This window comes from Cherax quadricarinatus, chromosome 22 (assembly GCF_038502225.1).
Source record: "Cherax quadricarinatus isolate ZL_2023a chromosome 22, ASM3850222v1, whole genome shotgun sequence".
Taxonomy (NCBI): Eukaryota; Metazoa; Arthropoda; class Malacostraca; order Decapoda; family Parastacidae; genus Cherax; species Cherax quadricarinatus.
Window position 1 is genome coordinate 12,511,879 of NC_091313.1, and position 26,528 is coordinate 12,538,406.

The 26,528-nt window shown below is 40.0% G+C and overlaps 1 protein-coding gene across 1 annotated transcript in view; it reads left to right on the forward strand.

Moving 5' to 3' along the window:
• The window catches only part of LOC128689794 (prolyl 3-hydroxylase 1), a 141,384-nt gene that overhangs the window by 86,558 nt on the left and 28,298 nt on the right, over positions 1 to 26,528 (forward strand). Inside the window, exons 8-11 of the mRNA XM_070087681.1 lie at positions 11,191 to 11,415; positions 14,079 to 14,174; positions 17,403 to 17,553; positions 17,728 to 17,848. Coding sequence (XP_069943782.1) covers positions 11,191 to 11,415; positions 14,079 to 14,174; positions 17,403 to 17,553; positions 17,728 to 17,848 — 593 coding nt within the window. The remainder of the gene's footprint in view (positions 1 to 11,190; positions 11,416 to 14,078; positions 14,175 to 17,402; positions 17,554 to 17,727; positions 17,849 to 26,528) is intronic.

Genomic DNA, 26,528 nt, shown 5'->3' on the forward strand with positions numbered 1-26,528 from the left:
CCCCTGCTTTTCATTGGGGGATGTTGCATCGTCTGTCGAGTCTTTTGCTTTTGTAGGGAGTGATTTTCATGTGCAAATTTGGTACTAGTTCCTCTAGGATTTTCCAGGTGTATATAATCATGTATCTTTCCTGCCTGCATTCCAGGGAATACAGGCTCAGGTGCTTCAAGCTCTCCCAGTAATTGAGGTGTTTTATCTCAGTTATGCATGCCATGAAGGCTCTCTGTACATTTTCTAGGTCAGCAGTTTCACCTGCCTTGAAAGGTGCTGTTAGAGTGCAGCAATATTCCAGCCTAGATAGAACAAGCGACCTGAAGAGTGTCATCATGGGCTTGGCATCCCTAGGTTTGAAGGTTCTCATTGTTTATCCTGTCATTTTTCTAGCTGATGCGATTGATACAATGTTATGGTCCTTGAAGGTGAGATCCTCTGACATGATCACTCCCAGGTCTTTGACGTTAGTTTCTCGCTTTTTTGTGTGGTTGGAATTTGTTTTATACTCCGATGAAGTTTTGATTTCCTCATGTTTACCATATCGGAGTAATTGAATTTTTTCATCGTTGAATTTCATATTGTTTTCTGCAGCCCATTGAAAGATTTGGTTGATGTCTGCCTGGAGACTTTGCAGTGTCTGCTGGGGTGTCATCTGCAAAGGAAGACACTGTGTTATGGCTTACATCCTTGTCTATGTCAGATATGAGGATGAGGAACTAGATGGGAGCGAGTACTGTGCCTTGCGGAACAGAACTTTTCACCGTAGCCGCTTCAGACTTTACTTTGTTGACTCTTTGTGTTCTATTTGTCAGGAAATTATAGATCCATCTACCAACTTTTCCTGTTATTCCTTTAGCACACATTTTGTGCGCTATTACACCATGGTCACACTTGTCAAAGGCTTTTGCGAAGTCTGTGTATATTACATCTGCATTCTTTTTGTCTTCTAGTGCATCTAGGACCTTGTCGTAGTGATCCAGTAGTTGGAACAGACAGGAGCGACCTGCTCTAAACCCATGCTGCCCTGGGTTGTGTAAGTGATGGGTATCTAGATGGGTGGCGATCTTGCTTCTTAGGACCCTTTCAAAGATTTTTATGATATGGGATGTTAGCGCTATCGGTCTGTAGTTCTTTGCTATTGCTTTACTGCCCCGTTTGTGGAGTGGGGCTATGTCTGTTGTTTAAAGTAACTCTGGGACGACCCCAGTATCCATGCTCCCTCTCCATAGGATGTTAAAAGCACGTGATAAGGGCTTCTTGCAGTTCTTGATGAACACAGAGTTCCATGAGTCTGGCCCTGGGGCAGAGTGCATGGGCATGTTATTTATTGCATGTTCGAAGTCATTTGGCGTTAGGATAACGTCAGATAGGCTTGTGTTTACCAAATTCTGTGGCTCTCATAAAAAATTAATTTAGATCTTCGACTCTCAGTCTGGTTAGCGGCTTGCTAAAAGCTGAGTCATATTGGGACTTGAGTAGCTCACTCATTTCCTTGCTGTCATCTGTGTAGGACCCATCTTGTTTAAGTAGGGGCCCAATACTGGATGTTGTTCTCGACTTTGATTTGGCATCAGAAAAGAAATACTTTGGGTTTCTTTCGATTTCATTTATGGCTTAGTTCTTCCCGTGATTCCTGACTCCTATAAGATTCCTTTAGCTTTAGTTCGACGTTTGCTATTTCTCTGACCAGTGTGTCCATACACATTGCAGATATATTGGTCTCTTTTAGCCGCTGTTATTCTATTCCGTCACCTGTAAAGGGAGCGCCTGTCTCTTTCTATTTTACATCTACTCCTCCTTTTTCTTAAAGGAATATGCCTTGAGCATACATCGAGTGCCACAGAGTTAATTTGTTCTAGGCATAAGTTGGGATCTGTGTTGCTTAGTCTATCTTCCCAGTTTATACCGTTTAGGAATTGATTTACCTGGTTCCACTTTATGTTCTTGTTATTGAAGTTGAATTTGGTGAAGGCTCCCCATTTTGTCGGTCTGGGGCTCTGCGCATACATGTCTGAACCTCGATTATGTTGTGATCTGAGTATATTGTGTTTTGATATGGTGACATTTCGTATCAGATCATCATTATTAGTGAAGATGAGATCCAGTATATTCTCCAATCTAGTAGGCTCTATTATTTGCTGGTTTAAGGTGAATTTTGTGCAGAGATTTAAAACTCATGTGTTTGTGAGTTCTCATCTGAGCTGCCTCCTGGTGTTATCACTCTAACAACATTATTTGCTATATTCCTCCATTTTAGGTGCCTTAAGTTGAAATCCCCCAGGAGGAAGATGTTGGGGGGCAGGAGCTGGAAAATTTTCCAGACAGTGATCAATTTTCAACAGCTGTTCCTGGGATTGTTGGGACGTTGCATCCGGAGGCTTGTAAACTACCACAATGACTAGATTTTGGTTCTCAATCTTTACTGCTAAAACTTCAACTATATCATGTGAGGCATTTAGCTGTTCTGTGCAAATAAGTGACTCTGCGATATACAGACCAACCCTCCCTTCCTTCTGCCCATTCACTCTGTCGCATCTGTATAGGTTGTAACCTGGGATCCATATTTCGATGTCCAAGTGATCCTTTATGTGGGTCTCTGTAAAAGCCGCAAACATTGCATGTGCCTCTGCAAGCAGTCCATGGATGAAAGGTATTTTGTTGTTTGTTGCTGGCTTTAGACCCTGTATATTTGCAAAGAAGAATGTCATCGGTTTGATGGTACTGGGGGGGGGGTGGAAGACTTTTTTCCGGCACTATTATCTGTGTCTGTTGGTTTAGAGTGGAGGCCATTGACTGTGATTCCACTCCAGAAATGATTGGATTTGGTGTACGATTTCTGCCATTTCCTGTCAGTTTTTTTCCTTCCTGGCACTAAAAAACCTCTCCCTCTTGAGTGGATGTGGTTACCCAGGTTTTCCCATGGTCTGGATGTTTTATATCTTTTTGTCCCCTTTAGATGGTGTGCCTGGCAATTTAAGTTATAGCACTGTCTTTCCTGTACTGAAGTGGGACACATTTCAGGGTGAAAAAGCTTACAGGAAGGGAGTTTGCATTTTCCTGTTGTCATATGGGCACGGCATTTTCTAGGGTGGTCAAAGTTGCACGTCCCATCTGTTTTTCCAGATTTCCCATGCCTGCAGATACCAAGTGCATAATATTTGCACAGGCTTGGTTTCTGTTTGCTTTGGATTTTTGTGACTGTATTTCCTGTTGGTGCATGTTTTCCTGTCAAGAAATTCGAGAAAGTGCAAAGGTTTGCAGCAAGGTTAGTTCCAGAACTAAGGGGAATGTCCTATGAAGAAAGGTTAAGGGAAATCGGCCTGACGACACTGGAGGACAGGAGGGTTAGGGGATACATGATAACGACATATAAAATACTGCACCGAATAGACAAGGTGGACAGAGACAGGATGTTCCAGAGAGGGAACACAGAAACAAGGGGTCACAATTGGAAGTTGAAGACCCAGACGAGTCAAAGGGATGTTAGGAAGTATTTCTTCAGTCATAAAGTAGTCAGGAAGTGGAATATCCTAGCAAGTGAGGTAGTGGAGGCAGGAACCATACACAGCTTTAAGATGAGGTATGATAAAGCTCATGGAGCAGGGAGAGTGAGGACCAAGCAGCACTCAGTGAAGAGGCGGGGCCAGGAGCTGAGTCTCGACCCCTGGAACCACAATTAGGTGAGTACACACACACACACAAGTATATATATATATATATATATATATATATATATATATATATATATATATATATATATATATATATATATATATATATATATATATATATATATATATATATATATATATATTATATATATATGCAAAACAACCACTGTGAAAGAATAGAGAAGTTCCAAGCACTTTCGTGACTACTCACATTATCAAGGAACAATGAAAGTAAAGCATCAAAGGAAGGTATACAAAGGGGTAGCCCACACCTCACTATCAGATCCCACAACACCGAAACACCTGACGCGAGACAGGAGGCCCGCCGGCCGAACTAGGCAGGTCCTTCATACAACCCACCAACAAACTATTCTACTCAAGAAATAAGAAATTTAAAAAATTATTATTTGTCCAATGTATTATTAAATTCTTCACCTATGAACTCTTCCAGAATTCATAGATGAGGAAATATCCAAAATTTATGAAATAGGTAATGATTTGAAATATCCAAGAAATGTAATTGATAAATCTTTTAAAGTTGCTAGAAATACTTTTTACAATCCAAAAAGGGACAACCAGCCTTATTCAACTAAAAATATGTTGGTTCTCCCTTACCATGAAAACTTGGTTGATATGCCTTCTCTTCTTAAGACTTTTAATATTAAAGTTGTATTCATAAATCTTGATACAGTAAAAAAAACTTTTGATAAAGAATTCCCCCCAAAATGCTGATGGATGTGTCTATAAGATTCCTTTTAAAATTTGCGATAAAGTTTATTACGGTCAAACTGGTAAAAATCTCGAACTAAGATTAAAACAACATAAATATAGCATTAGAACTGGACAAGATTCCAATGCTCTATTTATTCATGTGAGAGATTTTAACCATCCAATTGATTTTCAAAAAGTTGAGAAAGTAGTATCAAGCAAGTCCATGGTCGACAGGAATATAATTGAATCTTGTTTCATAAAAAGCAGTTTTGACAATAATATGAATATTTCCTTTGGTTTATATAAATTAGATCCATTTATAATTAATAGAATTTGGGAAGAATTTAATAATACATTGGACAAACAATAATTTTTTAAATTTCTTATTTCTTGAGTAGAATAGTTTGTTGGTGGGTTGTATGAAGGACCTGTCTAGTTCGGCCGGCGGGCCTGCTGTCTCGCGTCAGGTGTTTCGTTGTTGTGGGATCTGATAGTGAGGTGTGGGCTACCCCTTTATATACCTTCCTTTGATGCTTTACTTTCATTGTTCCTTGATAATGTGAGTGGTCACGAAAGTGCTTGGAACTTCTCTATTCTTTCACAGTGGTTGTTTTGCATATTCTGAAATCACCTGTTTTCTGTGATCTTATTGCATATTATATATATATATATATATATATATATATATATATATATATATATATATATATATATATATATATATATATATATATATATGCATGTGTCTGTAGTATGTTTTTTATATGTATGTGTATGCATGTGTAAACATATATGGTTGTATGTGTGCTTATGTCTATATTAGCATATTTCATTTTAAAGTTTTTCCTAAACTCCAGTTTGATAAAATTAACTTAAATGAAAAACTGGCAGCCACACAGCCCGAAATAAACGCAAAAACGCTGGCAGTTAAGACAGAGCAGCGTAAGGGTTGACACTAGTGAAAGGAGGAATTCTCTAGTTATTTATTAGGAAGTAATTTATCTAATAAAATTGGCAAGTTGAAATACACACAGCTCAACGTGGACGCCAAGCTTTCTTTTATTAAATCTCACCAAAGGTAACAGTTTGAAATTGACCATGCAAGGCATTTTCCAGTAATGTGATTCCAACAATTCCACAGCAGTGCATGACCCTGTGGGTTTAGGGCTTAGTTTTTATTTTATTAATAATTCAACGATTCCACTTTTTTTAATTTCAGTAAAATTTCAAAGTATCATCCTTCTACAGAGTTCATCATCATTAATATTTTGAAGCCAATCAAAAGAATCATTCTTTTGTTATTGAATATTAACGAATTTCATTATTCAGTAAAATGGGCAAATTGGGACTCATGGCAGCTATTACAACCCAGGAACTCGAAGGCCTGTTATCCTGGGTGTAAATTGAGCAAAATAAACACAGCAGAAAACTTTGACTTATATTATCGTTCACCAAGTATAAACAGCAGTATGTACACTATATACACTATGCACACCACGGTAATCAAAGGTAGAATTGACACCACAGAAAGCAAACCACCGTGCTTCAACCAGCTCTCTAATGGAAATAAGGGTGAAAATGTGAGTGGTAACCATGGCACCTCCACACTTGCCAGATCCACCTTCTCATTGGCTGAACCTAGATGCTGATCTGACGTGGGGGCCCCATTGTCCGACCCTTAGCATCTGGTTCACTGACTGGGGAGGTAGTCTTTTAATGAGGGTGTGTAAATGCGCCGAATAAAGGTTACGTACTCTTTACATGCCACAGAAGCCAATAATAGTGTGAACCTTGGTTTCAGGAAACCACACCAGTGGCGAAAGTGTGAAGTTGAACAGACTAGTCATTCCCCAGTTATTTAATTGATTCCAAGTTTTTAAATTACTATGTTCACAAATTTGTCTGCAGGGAAAAATCTTAATGAGTACTATCCCAGGCCCAAGATGCAGCAGACAATAAATATTGAAGCCTTTCAGCAGAGGTGCACTGAAATTTATTGAACGTAATTTAACGGCAGTAAAAATGTCTTCCTATTTTGCACAAATCTGCACATACACAATTAAATTTCGCTCTCTCTTGTTGAATTAAGACGAATGTTTTTTGAATGCTTGATGCTGCAAAACTTTTGGAATTGGTAGTTATCCAAACCATTCCAGGATGTTGGGAATATGTTTAATAACTTTGATCATAGGGTACATGAACATGTCAGTTGTTCCAAGAATCTGACCTAGTGATCGTGCAGAATCAATAAAATTTTGAAGCCACTGGGCTGAGGCCTTCTCTAGTTACCTGGAGAGGGTTTCGGGGGTCAACGCCCCCACGGCTCGGTCTGAGACCAGGACTAGTGGTGGATCAGGGTCTGATCAGCCAGGTTGTTACTGCTGCCACAAGCAAACAGACGTACGAACCACAGCCCGGCTGGCCAGGTACTGACTTTAGGTGCCTGTCCAGTGCCTTCTTGAAGACGGCCAAGGGTCTATTAGTAATCCCCCTTACGCATGCTGGGAGGCAGTTGAACAGTCTTGGGCCCCAGACACATATTGTGTTGTCTCTCATTGTACCCGTGGTACCCCTGCTTTTCATTGGAAGAATGTTGCATCTCCTGCCGAGTCTTTCACTTCCATAAGAAGTGATTTTCGTGTGCAAGTTTGGTACTAATACCTCTAGAATTTTCCAAGTGTATATTATCATGAATCTCTCTCGCCTGCATTCCAGGGAATACAAACCAAGGGACTTCTACCATTTCCAGTAATTTAGGTGCCTTATTGTACTTTTGTGTGCCGTGAAAGTTCTTTGTACACTCTCCAGGTCTGCAATTTCGCCAGCGTTGAAGGGGGCAGTTAGTATACAGCAATATTCCAGCCTAGAGAGAACAAGCGATTTGAAGAGAATCGTCATGGGCTTGACATTCCTAGTTTTGAAGGTTCTCATTATCCTTCCTATCATTTTCCTAGCAGATGCGGTAGATGCATTGTTGTGGTCTTTGAATGCGAGATCCTCTGACATTATCACTCCTAAGTCCTTCACATTACTTTTTCGCTCTACTGTATGATTAGAATTTGTCGTATACCCTGATACAGTTTTAATTTCCTCAAGTTTTCCGTATCTGAGAAGTTGAAATTTCTCTTCATTGAACTTCATATTGTTTTGAGTGGAACATTTGAAGATTTTGTTGATGTCCGCTTGGAGTCTTATGGTGTCTTCGATGGAGGTCACTGTCATGGCAATTCGGGTGTCATCCGCAAAGGAAGACACGGAGCTATGGCTTACATCTCTGTCTATGTCAAATATGAGGATGAGGAATAGGATGGAGGAAGAAAAAAGATAAAAAAATATATCATGCAACCTCTTAGAGGTAAACTTTCTGGATTATCGACTTACATGGCGAAGGTTGTTTTATTGTATACATAAAATTAGCAAATTGGAGGCTTCACAGCCCACTGAACAACTAAATCTTCTAAGACGCTAACAGAAGTTCCAAGATAGCCAGAAGAGGCCGCCTCCAGTTTTTGCATAGAATAAAAGGATTTCAAGTTTGCATCTACATAGCTTTAACTTGTAAGGACATCATCATTCTCATAAAATGCCTCAGCAGTGACGGCTTGAAGATGACCAGAAGAGGCAGTCTTCAGTTATTACACAGAAACAGAATACATTTTTTTTAACTGTTTGCTCCCACAAAGCCTAATCTTAAGGGCATAATCCTCTCATAAACTGCATCAGCTTCTCATGACACTGGCCAGAGAACCCCTGTACATGCTAACAGTTGCATAAATCTCTCCTTATTTACAGACGGCTGACAATTTGAAACTAGAGGAGGCATTCACAAGCTGAATACAAAAACGTTGGAGGAAGACACGAACATTTACCTTAGTGTATATGTGCCGCCTCTAGAATAAAGACTTATGGAACTATGATGTATTAGAGCTCACTCATGAAAATTAAACAAGAAAGGCTATGGAAATATGAGTTCTTAATATTTCTCGATTTTTTTTTCACATTTATATTTCAGATACTCTACAATCAAATGAGAAAAATATTTGATTCTTGTTTTTAAGAAATTTTAAATTTCATATATTCTTTTGAGTTGCGAGGCTGGGACAGCTGAGGCTTGAAGCAGATGTAAACTGGGACCTACACAGTTCAGTAAGAAGGCAAAGCTTTCTCTAGGTAAGATAAATCCGACTTGAGGTTTGAAACTGACTGATTTGCTCATTTAAAAATTATCACAGCAATAAAATTTAAATTTTGGCAAATTTTTCACTAACACTTTCCAATTGGCATCTCCACAGCCTAACATAAATCAAAAAAATTCTCTAAGATTCACCATAGTTTTATTATTATTATTATTATTATTATTATTATTATTATTATTATTATTACATTCACGGGAAGAAAGCGCTAAACCCGTAGGGGTCATATAACGCCTAGGGGAATGGAAAACATTTCGGCTCCATTCAAGGAACTGGAATATTGGTGCAATTCCTTAGATCAAGTGCACTTCATTAACATCAGAGAACTTCCCTTGAGGATTTGAAGGCCATCAGACGAAGCTTTCTGCAGTGACTTCAGGTTTATTATTAACTTTAGCATATTTGCATCTTCAGTCGAAGATAACTTCTACACTTCTACTAAGGATAAGGGACTAAACACCTTAAAATCTTCACCTCTTCAGCTGTTTTCAATGTTAGTTACCTCTGTAGTGGACTGGAGAAGCCTGCTGCTCGGGTGCAATATTTTAGCAAAAACGACACTTAAATATTGCTGTTTTCTTCATCTACTTGTCGGTATTGTACACCGACAAGTAGACAAGCTTACTAGTGGGCCCCTTCTTTTGTGATGCCATCTACAGCTGCCACACCTCGCTTCTGGCTCGAGTATATAAGCTCCATTCAGTTGTCTCTATTTCTAATTGATTGCAACTACTGAACACCTTCCATCTAGTATGAGAGATCCAACACTTCAAGATGACCTCCACGTCTTCCAAGGTTGAAGGACTGAACACCTTTATATCTCCACTTCTTCGACTGCCTTCAGTGTATCAGTCACCTCTGTACTGGACTGAAGAAGCCTGCTATGTAGGCAAAACATTTTGACAATAAAGATACCTAAATGTTGCACATGCATCAGTCTTACTCATTTCTTACTAGTATTGTATACCATTAATATATTAATATTTGATAATTACATTATGCTAGAAAATTGACAACTTGGAACGTTCACTGCCTACAACTGTACTGAATCATTGTTTGCATTACTCGTACCAGCGTGTACAGTCAGGCTGTTCTAAAGATGCAGTCTCAACTTATTTCCTGGAAAATAAGTTAAAATAACAACACTAACAGTTGGAACCTTCTGAATAGGATACACCAGTGTTGAACACTTGAGGCCAACTGAATGACTTGTTCATGTTATTAACGATAAACTTGGAGGAAAAAAATTCAGACAATAATTGTAGATACTCCTATCGAAGGATACCTAATAAAAATTTGATCTTTTTTTGCGATGCCAGCAGCTTCATGCGTGTCAAAAATAAACTGATTTACTATATTTAGCTAGCTGAATTCTTACTTATAGTATGTATATTACTAGTACCAGTTGTTTAGTTTCACTTGACTTTTTTTTTTTTTTAACTCTCTGGCCGCCCCCCACCGAGGTAGGATGACCGACAAAGAAGAAAGCACTTTCGCTGACAGTCATTAAATCTCTGTCTTGCCAGAATCACGCCAACACTACAGTTCAGATGATCCTCCCATTCGCAACATCGTCTTCACCCCTACTGTATTTCCACCTCCAGAACTCAAGTCCGGCTAACCGATTTTCCTGAATCCCTTCATAAATGTTACCTTGCTCACACTTCAACAACATTTTAAATTATGAAAACCACTTGCTTCCACGTCTATTAAACACGATCACACAAGCCTGTTGGATGTCTAAGTCCCTAGCACAAAAATATTTATCCCTTAACTCCAACCTTTACTACGACGACCCCTACCCCCCTTCCTCCCGCTATAGATTTATACGCCTTCCTAGACATCCTATTATTCTCTATTCTCTCCAAATGTCTAAACCACCTCAACTCGCAGGCCCTTTGAATAACTTTGAATAGTTTTGGTAATTCCACACATCCTCCTAATCTCCAAACTTCAGATTTGCTGCATAATATTCACACCACACATTGCCCTCAAATACGACATCTCTATTGCTTACATTCTCCTCGTTGCAACATTTAAAACAAATGCCTGACACCCATACAACAGTGTTGATACCACTATACCCTGGTACATTTTGCCCTTTTGCTTCAAGGAATAAAGTTATTTTTCAGATTAGATGCCTCAGAGCATTTGCCTATATTTTTTTTATCTATTTTTATCAATTATCTAAATAACGAAAATTTATGCTAAACACTTACTTCCCTTGTGGTGAAAATATTTACTCGTTTAGCAAGAAGTAAATGAAAGTTATTGGAGAATGTGGTGGCAGGTATCATCACCTGGGACCACAAAGTTCTTCTCCACACTCTCCCCAACAGTCTTCACTTCGCTGAAGATTTTCTCTTTGATTTCTTAGCCGACATGGACTTGATTTATCAGTTTTAACCCCCCTATCCTTACTCCTGATGCCCTTCCTTCAACACTTCCACTACCCCCCCCCCACGCTCTGTCCCACTCCGCCTCCCCACCACAATCTCATCTCCCTCTCTGCCATGCATGATGGGTTTAATGTTTTTTCCATGGATGCTATATAAAATCATTATCAACATCACCACAGTAATAATAATTATAATAAATCTTTCTTCCTCATATTTCTTCAGCTTCCACTTGGTATACGAAAAAGCAAAAAAATAAAATCTTTGGAGCATCGTATATCGGAGAATGCCAAGGCTGCACGTAAACGAGCTGTGGATCAGTTCAAAACTGTGTCACAGATGGGGATTCGTGTCATTATGACGGAGCGTGAACTGGGAGGACCTAAGAGGATGGTTGCAGACGGCTTTGCATCAGTTTTGGAATGTATGGTGTTAACTGAACTAACTAAGGTAAGAGTGCATATTTAATCATGTTACATGGTATTTATTGTAGAAAGTTTTTATTATTAATATTATAATTATTTTATGAGTCTGTAATGTGATTTGTTTCTGACAATGACTTTTTTGCACAGAACGTAAAGAAATATCTTGAGACATGTATCATAGCTAGGACTGCTGGTGCCCAGAGCGATTTATACCAATGTCTTCCCATTTTCCCGTTAACGTTACATCTGTTGGCCGTGAACCTTGCATGTGATGATCACCAATGTCCAATCAGTCGTGAACCTCACACGCGATTATCACCAATGTCCGGACAGTCGTGAACCTCACACGCGATGATCACCAATATCCGGTCAGTTGTGAACCTTGCACGTGATCACCAATGTCTGGTCAGTCGTGAGCCTCTTACGTGATGATCACCAATGCTATGGAATCAATAATTGCCGAAGTAATTCGTAGCCGTCTTGAAAGGCATAAATTGATTAATGAATCTCAGCACGGTTTTACAAAGGGGCGTCCCTGTCTTAGGAATTTACTAACTTTATTCACTAAGATATTTGAAGAGGTAGATCATGGTATCGAATATGATATTGTGTATATGGACTTCAGTAAGGCTTTCGATAGAATTCCACATCAGAGGCTATTGAGGAAACTTAAGGCACACAGAATAGAAATTTTTTCCTGGGTAGAGGCATGGTTGACAAATAGGCAGCAGAGTTTGCATAAATGGGGAGAAATCAGAATGGGGGGCACATCACAAGCGGTGTTCCACAGGGGCCAGTGTTGGGCCCCTTGTTGTTCACAATTTACGTAAACGACTTAGATGAAGGAATAAATAACGATATAAGCAAATTTGCTGATGACACGAAAATTGGCCGTTCAGTTCATTCTAATAAGGACATTAGAGCACTCCGGGATGATTTGAATAAACTGATGCAGTGGTCGGAGAAGTGGCAGATGCAAAGTTCTAAATGTTGGACAAGAAAATAACCGTGCCATATAAACTAAATAATGTAGATCTTAGTATTACGGATTGCGAAAAGGATTTATTAGTTCTGGTTAGCAGTAATCTGAAACCAAGACAACAGTGAATAAGTGTTCGCAATAAAGCTAACAGAATTCTTGGCTTCATATCAAGAAGTATAAATAATAGAAGTCCTCAGGTTGTTCTTCAACTCTATATATCCTTGGTTAGGCCTCATTTAGACTATGCTGCACAGTTTTGGTCACTGTATTATAGAATGGACATAAATGCTCTGGAAAACGTACAGAGGAGGATGACAAAGTTGATCCCATGTATCAGAAATCTTCCCTATGAGGATAGACTAAGGGCCCTGAATCTGCACTCTCTAGAAAGGCGTAGAATTAACCTCACTGTATGTTCTTGCCATTTCTGATAATTAATCATTAACCTAGTTAAAAAATAATAAATAAATGTGAGAACAGTAATGATTTCAATTGTTAAAAAACATAACTTTCCAAACTGTTGCTGCTGTTACTATTTTACCATTTAAAAACCTGAAAATTTAAAATTTGATTAAGAACCCTTTAGAAGCAACGTTACGTTTTTACCTTTTTTTGCAAATATTGTTTCATGTCATCATCACTCTTCAAGGTTCCTGGCTCTGATGTGATGAATTCAGTGAGAGTTACAGCTCTACTGAGGCTGCACTCTCTGGACTGAAGCTGTTTGTCAGCTAGACTTATAATTCCCAATAGATGGTCAGAGAGTAATGCAGAAAAACAGAGATTCTCATGTAATAATACATCCAGCAACGCACTGACTGAGACAGTAACTTCTCCAAGCTCAGTAGAACGCTCACGATTTCACTGAACTTTTTTTTTTTTATTAATGCTTCCGGCAGAGTTTAGATGACCAGACCATCTTTGTTCTGTAGGTGAGCTGTGGGTATTATCATAATTATAAAAATACTCATCATTCACCTGAATAAGGGAGAATATGAATCATGGAGTGTATGATCAAAATAGAAAAGCAAAAACCACGTATGACCGAGCCTGTTCGTGGTCATTGTTATGGTCGTAGTTTACAGCAGAACATTTAGATTTTCCTTGTTACAATATACCAAAATTTTGACAAATCACAGGCCGAAAGAGACGCTTTTTACTTCGTTTTCTTTGTTTTGATTATAACGAGTCAGTCTTAAGGAGAAGCTTGACGGACACAGTAGTTCCTCACAAATATATTACATTGGTTCTTTTTATAGGCTAATATGAAGTTCAGTGCGTAGTTACTGAACTTTCACTGAATTAGGCCTAATTATGACTTTTGCATCACGGGAACTAAAGACTCACAGGCCCTGAGCCGGAACGTTTCCAGGACATGGGATGATCGTCGAGCTCCCTGGGTGGTGGACCCGGCGTCAGGGTGCCAGAGAAAGCGTCTCAGTGTCAAAATAAACACATCAGGGTGTTAATTAAAGAAGAGTTCTAAAACTGATCACCATAAAAAATGAGATAAGTGAAGGGTCTAAAGATGTCAGCGATGCATGGCTAATAGTGAAGGTCTAAACTTTTAGGTCTAAGCAACACACAGTGATGACAATAGTGAAGGTTTAAATTCAAAGTATTAGTGATACATATTGATAACAGTAGTTAATAGTGAAAAAAAGTTGTGTTATCCACTGAAGTATATTTTGTTTTACTGGCACCAGCTGGCAGCGGTGGAGGGAGATGGTTACAAACACAGTTCATCCCCACACACACCAGCTGAGAACTTTCATGGTGTCACACTGGCGAGGGCAGGTTTGGTAAGTCTTTTAAGATATTTGTAAGAGCAGTCTGTCTGTAATTAATATTTAAGGAATATTTATTATTTATATTTTGCTGGATTTTTTCATGATGGCGAAGAAATATTAATCCAAGGACTTGGAGCTATATTTCCCTTCATTATATTCAGTATGTTTACATATTTACCTCGAGTTCCCCAGGAGGCACTGTATGAACCTTGCTAGTTTAACGCTTCTCCTCCCCCCACACACATATATTTCAGCACACCGGCCATCTCCTATCGAATTAGGGTGACCCAAGACAAAAGAAAATTCCACCATCACTCCATAACTGCTTTGCCAGAGGTGCGCCGATACTACAGTTAAAAACTGCACATATCTCCTCCCCCCTTCACAGTGCAGGCACTATATTTCCCACCTCAAGGACTCAGGTCCTTCTTACCGATGTCCTTGAATCCTTTCATAAATGTTACTTTGCTCACACTCCAACAGCACGTCAAGTCATAAAACCATTTACCTCCTGTGTAACACGCTCACACGCCTGCTGGATGTCTAAGCCCCCTTACACACTAAATCTCCATTACACCTTCCCTCCAATCTTTCCTAGGACGACCCCTACCCCACCTTCCTTCTAATGTGTATTTATACACCCTCCAAGTCATCCTGTTTTCTTTAATCCTCTGTAAATGTCCGAACCACCTCGACAGCCCATCTTCAGCCCTATGGATAATACTTTTAGTAACCCTGCACCTCCTAATCTCCAAGCTACGATTTCTCTGCATAATATTCACACCACACATTACCCTCAGACACGACATCCTCAATGCCTCCAGCCTTCTAAATGTCGCAACATTCTCAACTCATGCTTCACATCCATATAAGAGTGTTGGCATCACTATACGCTATGTTTCTCTATTGCCTCCATGAATAACATTCTTTGTCTCAACTGATGCCTCAATGCACCACTTACCTTTTTTCCTTCTGTGGTTCACCTCGTCTTTCATACACCCATTTGCTGAAAAGTCTGCTCCCAATTATCTGCAGACTCTCATTTCCTGCATACTCTCCCCCTCTCCAATCTGGTATCCAGTCTTTCATTGCCTAAATTTTTTGTTGCCCTCATCATTTTTAATTTCCTTGTTTTACATGCCCTCCCATATTCGTCCACCAGCCTTTTCAGCTTCTCTTCAGAATATCCCAAAAGCACAGTGTCATCAGCTAATTTGTGTTAGATTCTTTATCTTCGAATCCCACACCTCACCCCACACACACACACACACACACATATATATATATATATATATATATATATATATATATATATATATATATATATATATATATATATATATATATATATATATATATATATATATATAGAATGACAAGGAGAGCGTATAAATCTGTAGGGGGAAGGAAGGCGGGGTAGGAGTCGTCCTCGAGAAGGTTGGAGGGAAGGGGTAAAGGAGGTTTTGTGGGCGAGGAGCTTGGACTTCCAGCAAGCGTGCGTGAGCGTGTTAGATATGAGTGAATGGAGACGAATGGTATTTGGGACCTGACGAGCTGTTGGAGTGTGAGCAGGGTAATATTTAGTGAAGGGATTCAGGGAAACCGGTTATTTTTATATAGCCGGACTTGAATCCTGGAAATGGGAATTATAATGCCTGCACTCTAAAGGAGGGATTTGGGATATTGGCAGTTTGGAGGGATGTGTTGTGTATCTTTATACGTATATGCTTTTAAACTGTTGTATTCTGAGCACCTCTGCAAAAACAGTGATTATGTGTGAGTGAGGTGAAAGTGTTGAATGATGAAAGTATTTTCTTTTTTGGGATTTTCTTTCTTTTTTGGTCACCCTGCCTCGGTGGGAGACGGCCGACTTGTTAATATATATATATATATATATATATATATATATATATATATATATATATATATATATATATATATATATATATATATATATATATATATATATATATATATTTAACAAATCTGGAACCCAATTCTTTAAGGAAACGTGTGGCATTTTTTCCCCATAATCCCAAGGTCTCTGATCCCACTGGGACAAATTGATACTGTTGGCTTATGTCCCTGTACTTCCTGATCTTATTACTCCTCCCTGTGGTCAGCAGCTCCTCCCTGTCGCCCAACACTGTGATGGATGTAGGTGTCAGCGAGCATCGACACACAGGTATAGTCCCATGCTAAGAGCTTGCCATTCTTCCAAGGATAGATGATGATTCCGTCCGGGTGATTTGCTGGGTTGTGGGTATTGTTGGCTTCTAGTGATCGGGGCTCTTTCTCGGATGGGCATCCAGCCGAGAGAGAGCAAGGGTTCTCTTTATGATGTCATTGACTTCATTGTGTCTTGCATGCCAGCCCTTGGTTTTGGAACAGTTAAGACCATGTAGACCACATTGGTCGGCTTGCGCATCGCCGCAAATACACGCATATTCCGTGTGAATTGGGACATCAAGGCACAGAGCCACTGCAATACGGAGGGTCTTAGGGTCGAGGCGTGTTCCCATTGCCGAAATACGAACAGTTTGAAGGAATTCCCCGGAGTGAGGTGCACTCACAGCTTGGAGACGGGCAGTCTCCCTGTCTGATATTATGGCCCTAAGCATGTTGGCAAGCACCTTTTCAGCGATGGGGCCATCCCAACTTGACTGTAGGCCAGTGCTGCACTAGGTTTTGGTGCTGGAGCAGCAAGAGTCCCATTCAGTGATGGCACTTGCGTAGCTAGGGTCCTGTATTCCTGCTGAGTCACTGAGGTTGTCTGGAAGAATTTGTTTTATTAACTCACTTGATGCTATGGAATAAGGTAGGAAAGCTGGTAGGGCAATCTGGGAGGATTTGCGTACTCCCAGCCCCCCAAGACTGACTGAAAGTGAGGCTTGCAACCACTGTCCATGGTCTTTCAACACACCGGCCATATCCCACCGAGGAAGGGTCCTTTTGCATTTTATACTTGTCTGCCATGTTACCACTGCAGTCTCCGTATGTACACAAAATATAATTTAGATTTTTTTTATGATGAGGTTGAATTGCATGGAGGGTGCTGAGGTAGCTGGTGCTACAGTTCGTTCATTTTATGGTATATCGATTTCATAAGGTCATTATACCTGCTATCCAAATGATTGCTTAACTGCATTGTTTAAAATATAATGCAGTACTCTATACATTTTTGTGTGCATAATTTCTTTTTACCGCAGTCAACAATCTGACATTTATGCTTTCCGTCAGATGGTACATGCCAATCTGATTTCAAAGGAAGCTCTGGAGTTAATTCTGAAGGTAACGGAGCGGTGTCGTGACTACCTGGAACGATATTTCAATCTCATCGACCCATTATACTTTGCCTTTACACACTTAGTTTGTCGCACTGCTAAACCAGGTAAAGTTGTTGTAAATAAGTGATCATTCTGTTTCATATTTTGTAAGTTTTATGTATTATTCTGTTAATAGACACAGTAAAATTTATATATGAAAAGTATGGCGTAGCATTATGATTGCATAACATACCTTCTGTTAATTTGTTGATAAATAATTATTTGTTCAATTTTTACAGAGATGTCTGTAAACAGATCGGCATCTGACCTCAGCCATGAAGTTCATGTGGACAACTGTTTGTTACAAGATTCTGGAGAATGTCTTAGAGTCCCACCAGCTTATACATACAGGGATTATAGGTAAGAATTCTTTTGATTGATTTAAAACATTAAAAGAAAACAGAATATTTCATGTAAGACTGCTTTTGGTATGTCTATTTCTACCCAAGAAGAAATTATCTATTGGCATTAAAAATTTGAAAATGTCTAACTCTCCGAGTTATGTTTTCATAAAATCTGTGTTTTTGGCTCAATTTTTGCCCTCTAATATATATATGAGTTCTGCAGCATACATAGATATATTCCTAACTTTCTGAATTTCACCGGAAATGTATGTAGAGAAAACAATAGTACGAGAGTTGGTTATGTTTGACGCGTGTTTACTGTAGCTTGGCAGTTGCAAAGTTAAAAAAAAAAAAAACTGCTTCCTACATGTTCTGTTTTTTTTACTTGGGTTGTTCGTAGTTTGGGGAACCTTCTTTATTGCTTTTATCCTTTATATCTACACTATAAAAATGTCATTGGAATTCTGTCGGGTTTTCGCTGGCTGTGCACTGGTTGTTTGGAGTAGATGTTCTTCGTGAGGGTAAGAATTCTGATTTTTAGGGATTATTGGTGAATAGCATTTCTGTGACTGTAGTCGGTGCAGTGAGTGATACTGTTGGCAATATTTTGAGTGATTTTGTTTAAAACCTGCAAAAAACTGTCTAGCCCTAGCGGTACATGATTTTTCTTCTCAGACTTTTGTTCTTGTTAGGAAGGGCATTGAAAAATCAACTTGGGAAGAGATACATGCTTGAAATGCCATTAACATTAATGTTAATAACCATGATCACTTGTTCAGGATCAGCGGGTTCTGATTATTAAGCCAAAACCTAGAGTTTCGGTGGACAGTGCAGCTGTTGGCCATGTAACTAATTTAATCCAGGATTCATTAACCTGAAGTAAAGGTAAGGAAGAATAAAAATTAAACCTTGGTGCTTAATTTCCCAAGTGATGAGGCGAAGCGGGAGGCCAAGGCTTTCACATGGGGCTTCCAATTTTCCTGCTGATATAGATTTCATGGTCTGAGAATCTGTTAAGATCCTGCCTAAGGGAACTATGGTTGGTCTTTCACCTTTTTTGTTTAGATGATGATTGGAGTTTTGCTAAGAATCCAGAAGTCAAGGATTATTATTATAATGATGGGGAACGCTTAACCCACAGGATTATACAGCGCATGTGGGGGGGAGGGTGATGGATGGAAGGTATTCAGGCTCAGTTCAGGGAACCGTTGCACAGATCCAATTCCTTAGATCAAGAGCCCTTCACCAGCGTCAAGGAATCTCTTTTGAGCGGAGAAATCAAGGAACTATCTGAAAAAGACTGTCTTTAATGTTTGTTCTTCAGTGGTTAAGAATTGTAGCAGGACAGTTGTGCATCGCTAGACTGTGTTCTTAAAAGAGGCCTATGAATCCAAGTTCTCGGCAGTTTATCTTCAGTTGGCCTATAGCATAGGCCAATGAAACTTGTCTATGCTATAATAAAAAAAGGAGCTATGCATTCCTCCACATCATCCGGGGAAATGGGGTCACATACTATAGTAAAGATGTTGCCAGTAAGCTTCTGATTACTGGACTTACCCGTGTTTCGAGACTTACCACTTCCTACGAACTGCCTCTGGAGTTGGAAGTTGTTGGTAATAGTATGTCCAGTCTTGTGACAATATTTGTACCGCACAGTCTCTGAAGTCTTGTTTCTGCTAGCACTTGCCTGTGACTGTTCCTTGTAATTGTGTTGTTGCTCACTCATTCTTCACAGCCCCGGAAGAACTTTTCCTGCAGGGCCCTTAATCACCAGAGTACTGTCAGGAAGAAGATATGGGTAGCATGTTCTTCTGGACAAATAACGAAGGTATCTGCCGGATGTCAAGATATGATCCTCCATAAATACTCATTCATCTGAACTAACAACCTCGAGGAAATTATCTAGAAAAACCACCTGCACTAAATTGCTGAAATTCGCCATACCTGCTTATCTGAGGGAATAGTTTAGACTGCCATTAAGGCTGCCAGGGTTGCCGCCTGTTTAGCCTAAACCCATGTCTATATTTCGCCAGGATATAATGTAGTTCACGAAATTATCTTCACACAAGCTATAAGTTTTACTCTACTGTCTTCCCACGCAATGCTGTGTGAATGTGTGCCGCTCAATGCTTGACTGGCCATTGCAAAACTCGGGCATGATTCTCTAATGATTCAAAGAATTGTTAAAGGCTTTTCTTTGGAAAAACATAATACACAGACTAATGGACACTAAATGCTCATCACAGGTATGGTGATAGTGCCTCCTCTCCTTCTCTCTGTCATATTCCTTCCTGGCAAAAACACGCTATTCCCTGATGTGCTCGAGAATAAGTTTCGCCAGTGCCAGTGACAATGAAGCAAATTGGTCCTAAATTAAACCTGTTCTACCGCTTCTTACCTCCACGTCTTGTGGATTATCAAGTAAATCTTCAGGAGTGTGATCACTGCCATTACTTGAAAGTAAACCAAGAGGGGAGTTGAGATTAACACGAGCTTCCTTTGCAGCAGATGCAACAGATGGAGAAGTTATGATTGATCGATTATTATTATTATTATTATTTTTATAATCAAGGGGAAGTGCTAAACCCGTAGGATTATACAGCGCCTGTGGGGGGATGTGGAAGGTATTCAGGCATAATTCAGGGAACTGGAGCAAAAATCCATTTCATTAGATCAAGAGCCCCTCACCAGCGTCAAGGAACCTTCCTTGAGGGGATTGATTGATCAGATCTTAGCTTGCTGAAAATTAATTCACGAAGTTGCACGACATTCAATGCCAATACGACGAGCCAGCAACGTTGTAGAGATATTCTGAGCAATATTTGCAAGGTATGCACCGTCACCACATGCCTTATAAGCACAGGTGGCATTAACCAACTGGCAGTCCAATAACTTAACCAGCAGATGAATGGTTCAGAGAACCGACATGTTGATAAATTAGACACATGTGCAACTCTTGGGTATATTGAGGAAACGTTTCGCCACACAGTGGCTTCATCAGTCCATACAAAGGAGAATAGTGAAGAACAGGAGGAGAATGAGGTAATCAGTCCCTCAACCTTGAGTCGATGTGGTCAGTCCATCAATCTTGAATAGAATACAGCATATGAGCAGAGAAGTAGCTTATATACAGTAGGCAGGAGAGGTGCAGCAGTTGTAAATTCAATTAATCCATTCCAGACACCCAAAAATATTAACCAAAAAATACATTTTATAGAGAATAACTATAGTTTTACATACAGAAAAGGGATGATGAAAACAATTAATTGTTTTCTCACTGTTTTATAATATAAAAGAATCTTTAGAAATGGTACTCTGAGTTGTATGAGGTTATGAGTGATGCAAGACTGGAACAAAGGAGGGTGGCGTACCTTAACACAAACTATATCTACGAGCAAATATATATATATATATATATATATATATATATATATATATATATATATATATATATATATATATATATATACAGAACAAGCCACATGGGGATGGAAATCGTTAGTTCAAGATCTTTCGCGCTCTACTAGGAGGAAAAAAATTCTCTGAGGCAAGGCAGACGTGTACACTGTCAGGCCACATCACAGTCTAGTGTGTGGGTGCCGTCTGATCCTCAACCACCTCCACCCGTCCACTCCACTCGAGGGGAGGGAGGAACCTCACAAGTTTACAGGAAGCTACTTACGGAATAATAAGCAATAGCGGTAGCCAGCCCATAACCGAATTTTAATCGACACCAGTTAATCTAGTGACATATGGAATCATTTTCCTTGCACGTTTCGCCCGTCTGAGATCCTGTCCATCTGTGGATATCCATTTAGTAGTTTGAGTTGAGCACAATCTTAAGCTAGGATGCTATATAAAATCCCCGAATTGCTCATTATGTAACTGACCCTCGTGAGGATTGGGTGATGTTAGACCAGTGTTCTCCACACCTGTCCTTCACGTTTCAACCTTCTGTGATCCTGCCCACCCGGGTACGCCGGGAAGGTGTAAAATTAACATCCGGATCGGGAGGCGAGAGTATGCCCGGGTAAGCGTTCAATTTCTGTTTCCCTTTTGAAGGTAAACTGTTCTCTTCACATTTAGCCCATTATAAATCGCGTCCGACTATCAGTATCGCAGTATATGGTCTTTTCCGCAAAGTACAGCTTCTCCCATGTGTTATTCGAGGTGAGAATATGCTCCTGTAATTTGCAAACAACTTTTATCGGTTTGATGTAATATTGTAATAGGTAGATAGTAATACTGTTTCGATGGTATACTGTAATAAGTAGCTAATAACTAATGATAGTAGTTAGTCCTACATACGAATGCGGTTACGAAGGTTTATGCAATATACATAGTAACATATGTGCGGGTCTCCTAGGATAACATATATATGAGTTTCCCAGGATAGCCTAGGGAGGCTGGGCTTGATTGATTGATGAGGTTTACCGGTATTGCCTCCCCAGGTCTCTTCCAGTTAGTGACCCGGCCTTGGCATCCTGCTGTGAAGTGTCGTTGACATTCCTGAAATGCTCGGCATAACAAGCGGCTTTCTATATAGTAGTATGTCACTGATGTCAGCTATGCCTGTATACCTTGTATATGTGCTTGTAGAAATAAAGATATACATATATTATACTAAAATGGTATAAAATACCGACAGGTTGTTAGGTAAGACACATATGCAACAGTTAGGCATCTTTATTTTGAAACGTTTCGCCTACACAGTAGGCTTCTTCAATCGAGTACAGAAAAGTTGATAGAAGAGACGTGAAGACGATGTAATCAGTCCATCACCCTTGAAGTTTTGAGGTGGTCAGTCCCTCAGTGTGGAGACATGTATAGTATGCAAAGTCATGGAGAAGATTATCAGGAGAAGAGTGGTGGAACACCTAGAAAGGAACGATCTCATCAACAGCAGCCAACATGGTTTCAGGGACGGGAAATCCTGTGTCACAAACCTACTGGAGTTCTATGACATGGTGACAGGAAGACAACAGCGAGTCATGTTATGTGGCGAAGTGTCAGAGTGGGCGCCTGTGACCAGCGGGGTCCCACAGGGGTCAGTCCTAGGATCAGTGCTGTTTCTGGTATTTGTGAACGACATGACGGAATGAATAGACTCCGAAGTGTCCCTGTTTGCAGATGACGTGAAGTTGATGAGAAGAATTCATTCGATCGAAGACCAGGCAGAACTACAAAGGGATCTGGACAGGCTGCAGACCTGGTCCAGCAATTGGCTCCTGGAGTTCAAGCCCACCAAATGCAAAGTCATGAAGATTGGGGAAGGGCAAAGAAGACCGCAGACGGAGCACAGTCTAGGGGGGCCAGAGACTACAAACCTCACTCAAGGAAAAAGATCTTGGGGTGAGTATAACACCAGGCACATCTCCTGAAGCGCACATCAACCAAATAACTGCTGCAGCATATGGGTGCCTAGCAAACCTCAGAACAGCATTCCGACATCTTAATAAGGAATCGTTCAGGACCCTGTACACCGTGTACGTTAGGCACAAATTGGAGTATGCGGCACCAGTTTGTAACCCACACCTATCCAAGCACGTAAAGAAACTAGAGAAAGTGCAAAGGTTTGCAACAAGACTAGTCCCAGAGCTAAGAGGTATGTCCTACTAGGAGAGGTTAAGGGAAATCTACCTGACGACACTGGAGGACAGGAGAGATAGAGGGGACATGATAACGACATACAAAATACTGAGAGAAATTGACAAGGTGGACAAAGACAGGACGTTCCAGAGATGGGACACAGCAACAAGGGGACACAGTTGGAAGTTGAAGACACAGATGAATCACAGGGATGTTAGGAAGTTTTTCTACAGCCACAGAGTAGTCAGGAAGTGGAATAGTTTGGGAAGCGATGTAGTGGAGGCAGGATCCATACATAGCTTTAAGCAAATGTATGATAAAGCTCACGGTTCAGGGAGAGTGACCTAGTAGCAACCAGTGAAGAGGTGGGGCCAGGAGCTAGGACTTGACCCCTGCAACCTCAACTAGGTGAGTACAACTAGGTGAGTACACCCACATACCCACACACCCACACACACACACATAGAGGGAGCAGAGGGGAAGGAGGGGTTGCACTGCTCGTAAAAGACTGCTGGAGATTTGAGGAAATGGAAGGCATGGGCGAGATTGGAGGAAGGGACTACATAGTAGGTACAATTCAATCTGGGGAACATAAGGTAGTCATTGCAGTGATGTAAAACCCACCACAGAACTGCAGAGTGATGATGGACACACTGGCTGAGGTGGCACGAAGAGCTCAATCGTGCAGAGCAAAGTTACTGGTTATGGGTGATTTCAACCACAGGGAGATCGATTGGAAAAACCTGGAGCCTCATGGGGGTCCCGAAACATGGAAAGCCAAGATGATGGATGTGGTACTGGAAAATCTCATGCATCAACACATCAGGGACACTACCAGAGAGAAAGAAGGGAGGATGAACCAGCAAGACTGGACCTCGTGTTCACCTTGAGTAGTTCAGACATTGATGGCATCACATATGAGAGGCCCCCTCGGAGCTAGTGACCACGTAGTCCTGAGTTTTGATTACATAGTATTTATTTATTTATTTATTTATTTGAACATGATACAGAGAAATACAAAGGAATACAGTTATTAAAGTGCAACATGCCAAAGCCCCTTGTATGCAGAGTTTTACGGTAGGCTTAAAATTAACTTAAGATTAACTTAGCAATGATATATTCAGTGGTAAAAACATTATTGTAAACAGATAACAATTTAGCACAAATGAGTATTACAAAAACAGGTCATATGGACATTTACTGTGTTGCTGAGCATTCAGTAGAATGGAGTGTTCTGTTAGGTAATGTAATTAAAAAATAAAGTTTGATTGGGTCACGAGTTAGACATTTATGAGATACAATAATGAGAAACATTTATGAGATACAATTTATGAGATACAATTATTCAGTATTTATTTAGTTATGGGTGAGTAAGTGATTTTTGAGAAGAGACTTAAATTTATAAACAGTGTTTCTTTTATATTCACAGGTAATGAATTCCAGATTTTAGGGCCTTTTACATGCATTGAGTTTTTGCATAGCGTGAGATGGACACGAGCAACATCAAAGAGTGATCTGTGCCTTGTGTTATGGTCATGTGTTCTGTTGAGCTTGGTAAGGAGACGTTTAAGGGGAGGGTTTATATCAGAGTTAAGTGTTTTATGTATGTAGTAGGTGCAGTACTAAGCATGGATGTTTTGTATGGTGAGTAGGTTTAGAGTTTTGAATATTGGTGGAGTGTGCTGCCTGTAGTGGGAATTTGTTATCATTCTGACTGCAGCCTTTTGTTGGGTAATTAGTGGTCTGAGATGGTTTATTGTTGTTGAGCCCCATGCACAAATTCCATAGGTGAGATAGGGGTAAATAAGTGAGTGATATAGGGCCAGGAGGGCTGACTGTGGAACATAGTACCGTATCTTCGATAGTATGCCTACGGTCTTGGAATTTTTTTTGGAAATTTGCTGTATATGTGTTTGAAATTTGAGTCTATTATCAAGGTGGATTCCTAAGAATTTTCCCTCTGTGAGTTTTGTGATAGATGATCCGTTTATCATTATGTTAAGAGGGACATCTGTAGCTCTGTTACCAAACTGAATGAAGTAGGTTTTGTCAATGTTTAGAGTGAGTTTGTTAGTCCTCATCCAGGTAGATATTTTCTGTAATTCGGCATTTACAGTATTGGCTAGCGTGACTGGGCTTGGGTGAGAGAAGACGTATGTAGTGTCATCTGCAAATAGTGTGGGTTTGAGTAGTTGCGATGCATTGGTAGGTCATTTATGTATATGAGAAAGAGAAGATGGCCTAGGACACTTCCCTGTGGGACACCAACTGTAATTGGCTGTGCGGAAGAGTTTGCCCCATTTGTGTACACACATTGGCTTCTGTTGCTGAGGTAAGACTTGAGGTAGTTGAGGGAGTGCCCTCTTATGCCATAGTGCGACAATTTTACGTGGAGCAAGTCATGGTCAACTGTATCAAAAGCTTCACGTAAGTCAATGAAGATTCCCAGTGGGACTTCTTTTTTCTCTATTGCAGTGTATATATAATCTAGCATGTATATAATAGCATCATTAGTATTTTTATTAGGCCTGAACCCAAACTGACAGGGGTTGAGTATGTTGTGGGAGATGAGGTAGGAATAGATTCGCTTATGAATTAATTTTTCGAAGATTTTAGAGAGAGGGTGTAAGTTGGATATTGGCCTATAGTTATTCAAGTCTGTTTGGTCTCCTCCTTCATGGATCGGGGTGACCCTTGCTATTTTGAGAACTGTAGGGAAGGTAGAGGATTCAATGGATTTGTTAAAGAGTGTTGGTAGGTAAGACACATAGGCAACACTTAAGCAACTTTATTCCGAAACGTTTCGCCTACACAGTAGGCTTCTTCAGTCGAATACAGAAAGTAGGCAGGAACAGTAGAGATGTGAAGACGGTGTAATCAGTCCATCACCCTTGAAGTCGTAGAATTTGAGGTTGTCAGTCCCTCGGCCTGGAGAAGTTCAGTTCCATAGTCAGAAACTATAGGCGAAACGTTTCGGAATAAAGTTGCCTATGTGTCTTACCTACCAACCTGTCGGTATTGTATACCATTTTAAAGAGTGTTGCAATGATTGATGATAGCACTTGAGATGCTTTTTTGTATATAAAGGGAGGTAAGGTATTTAAATC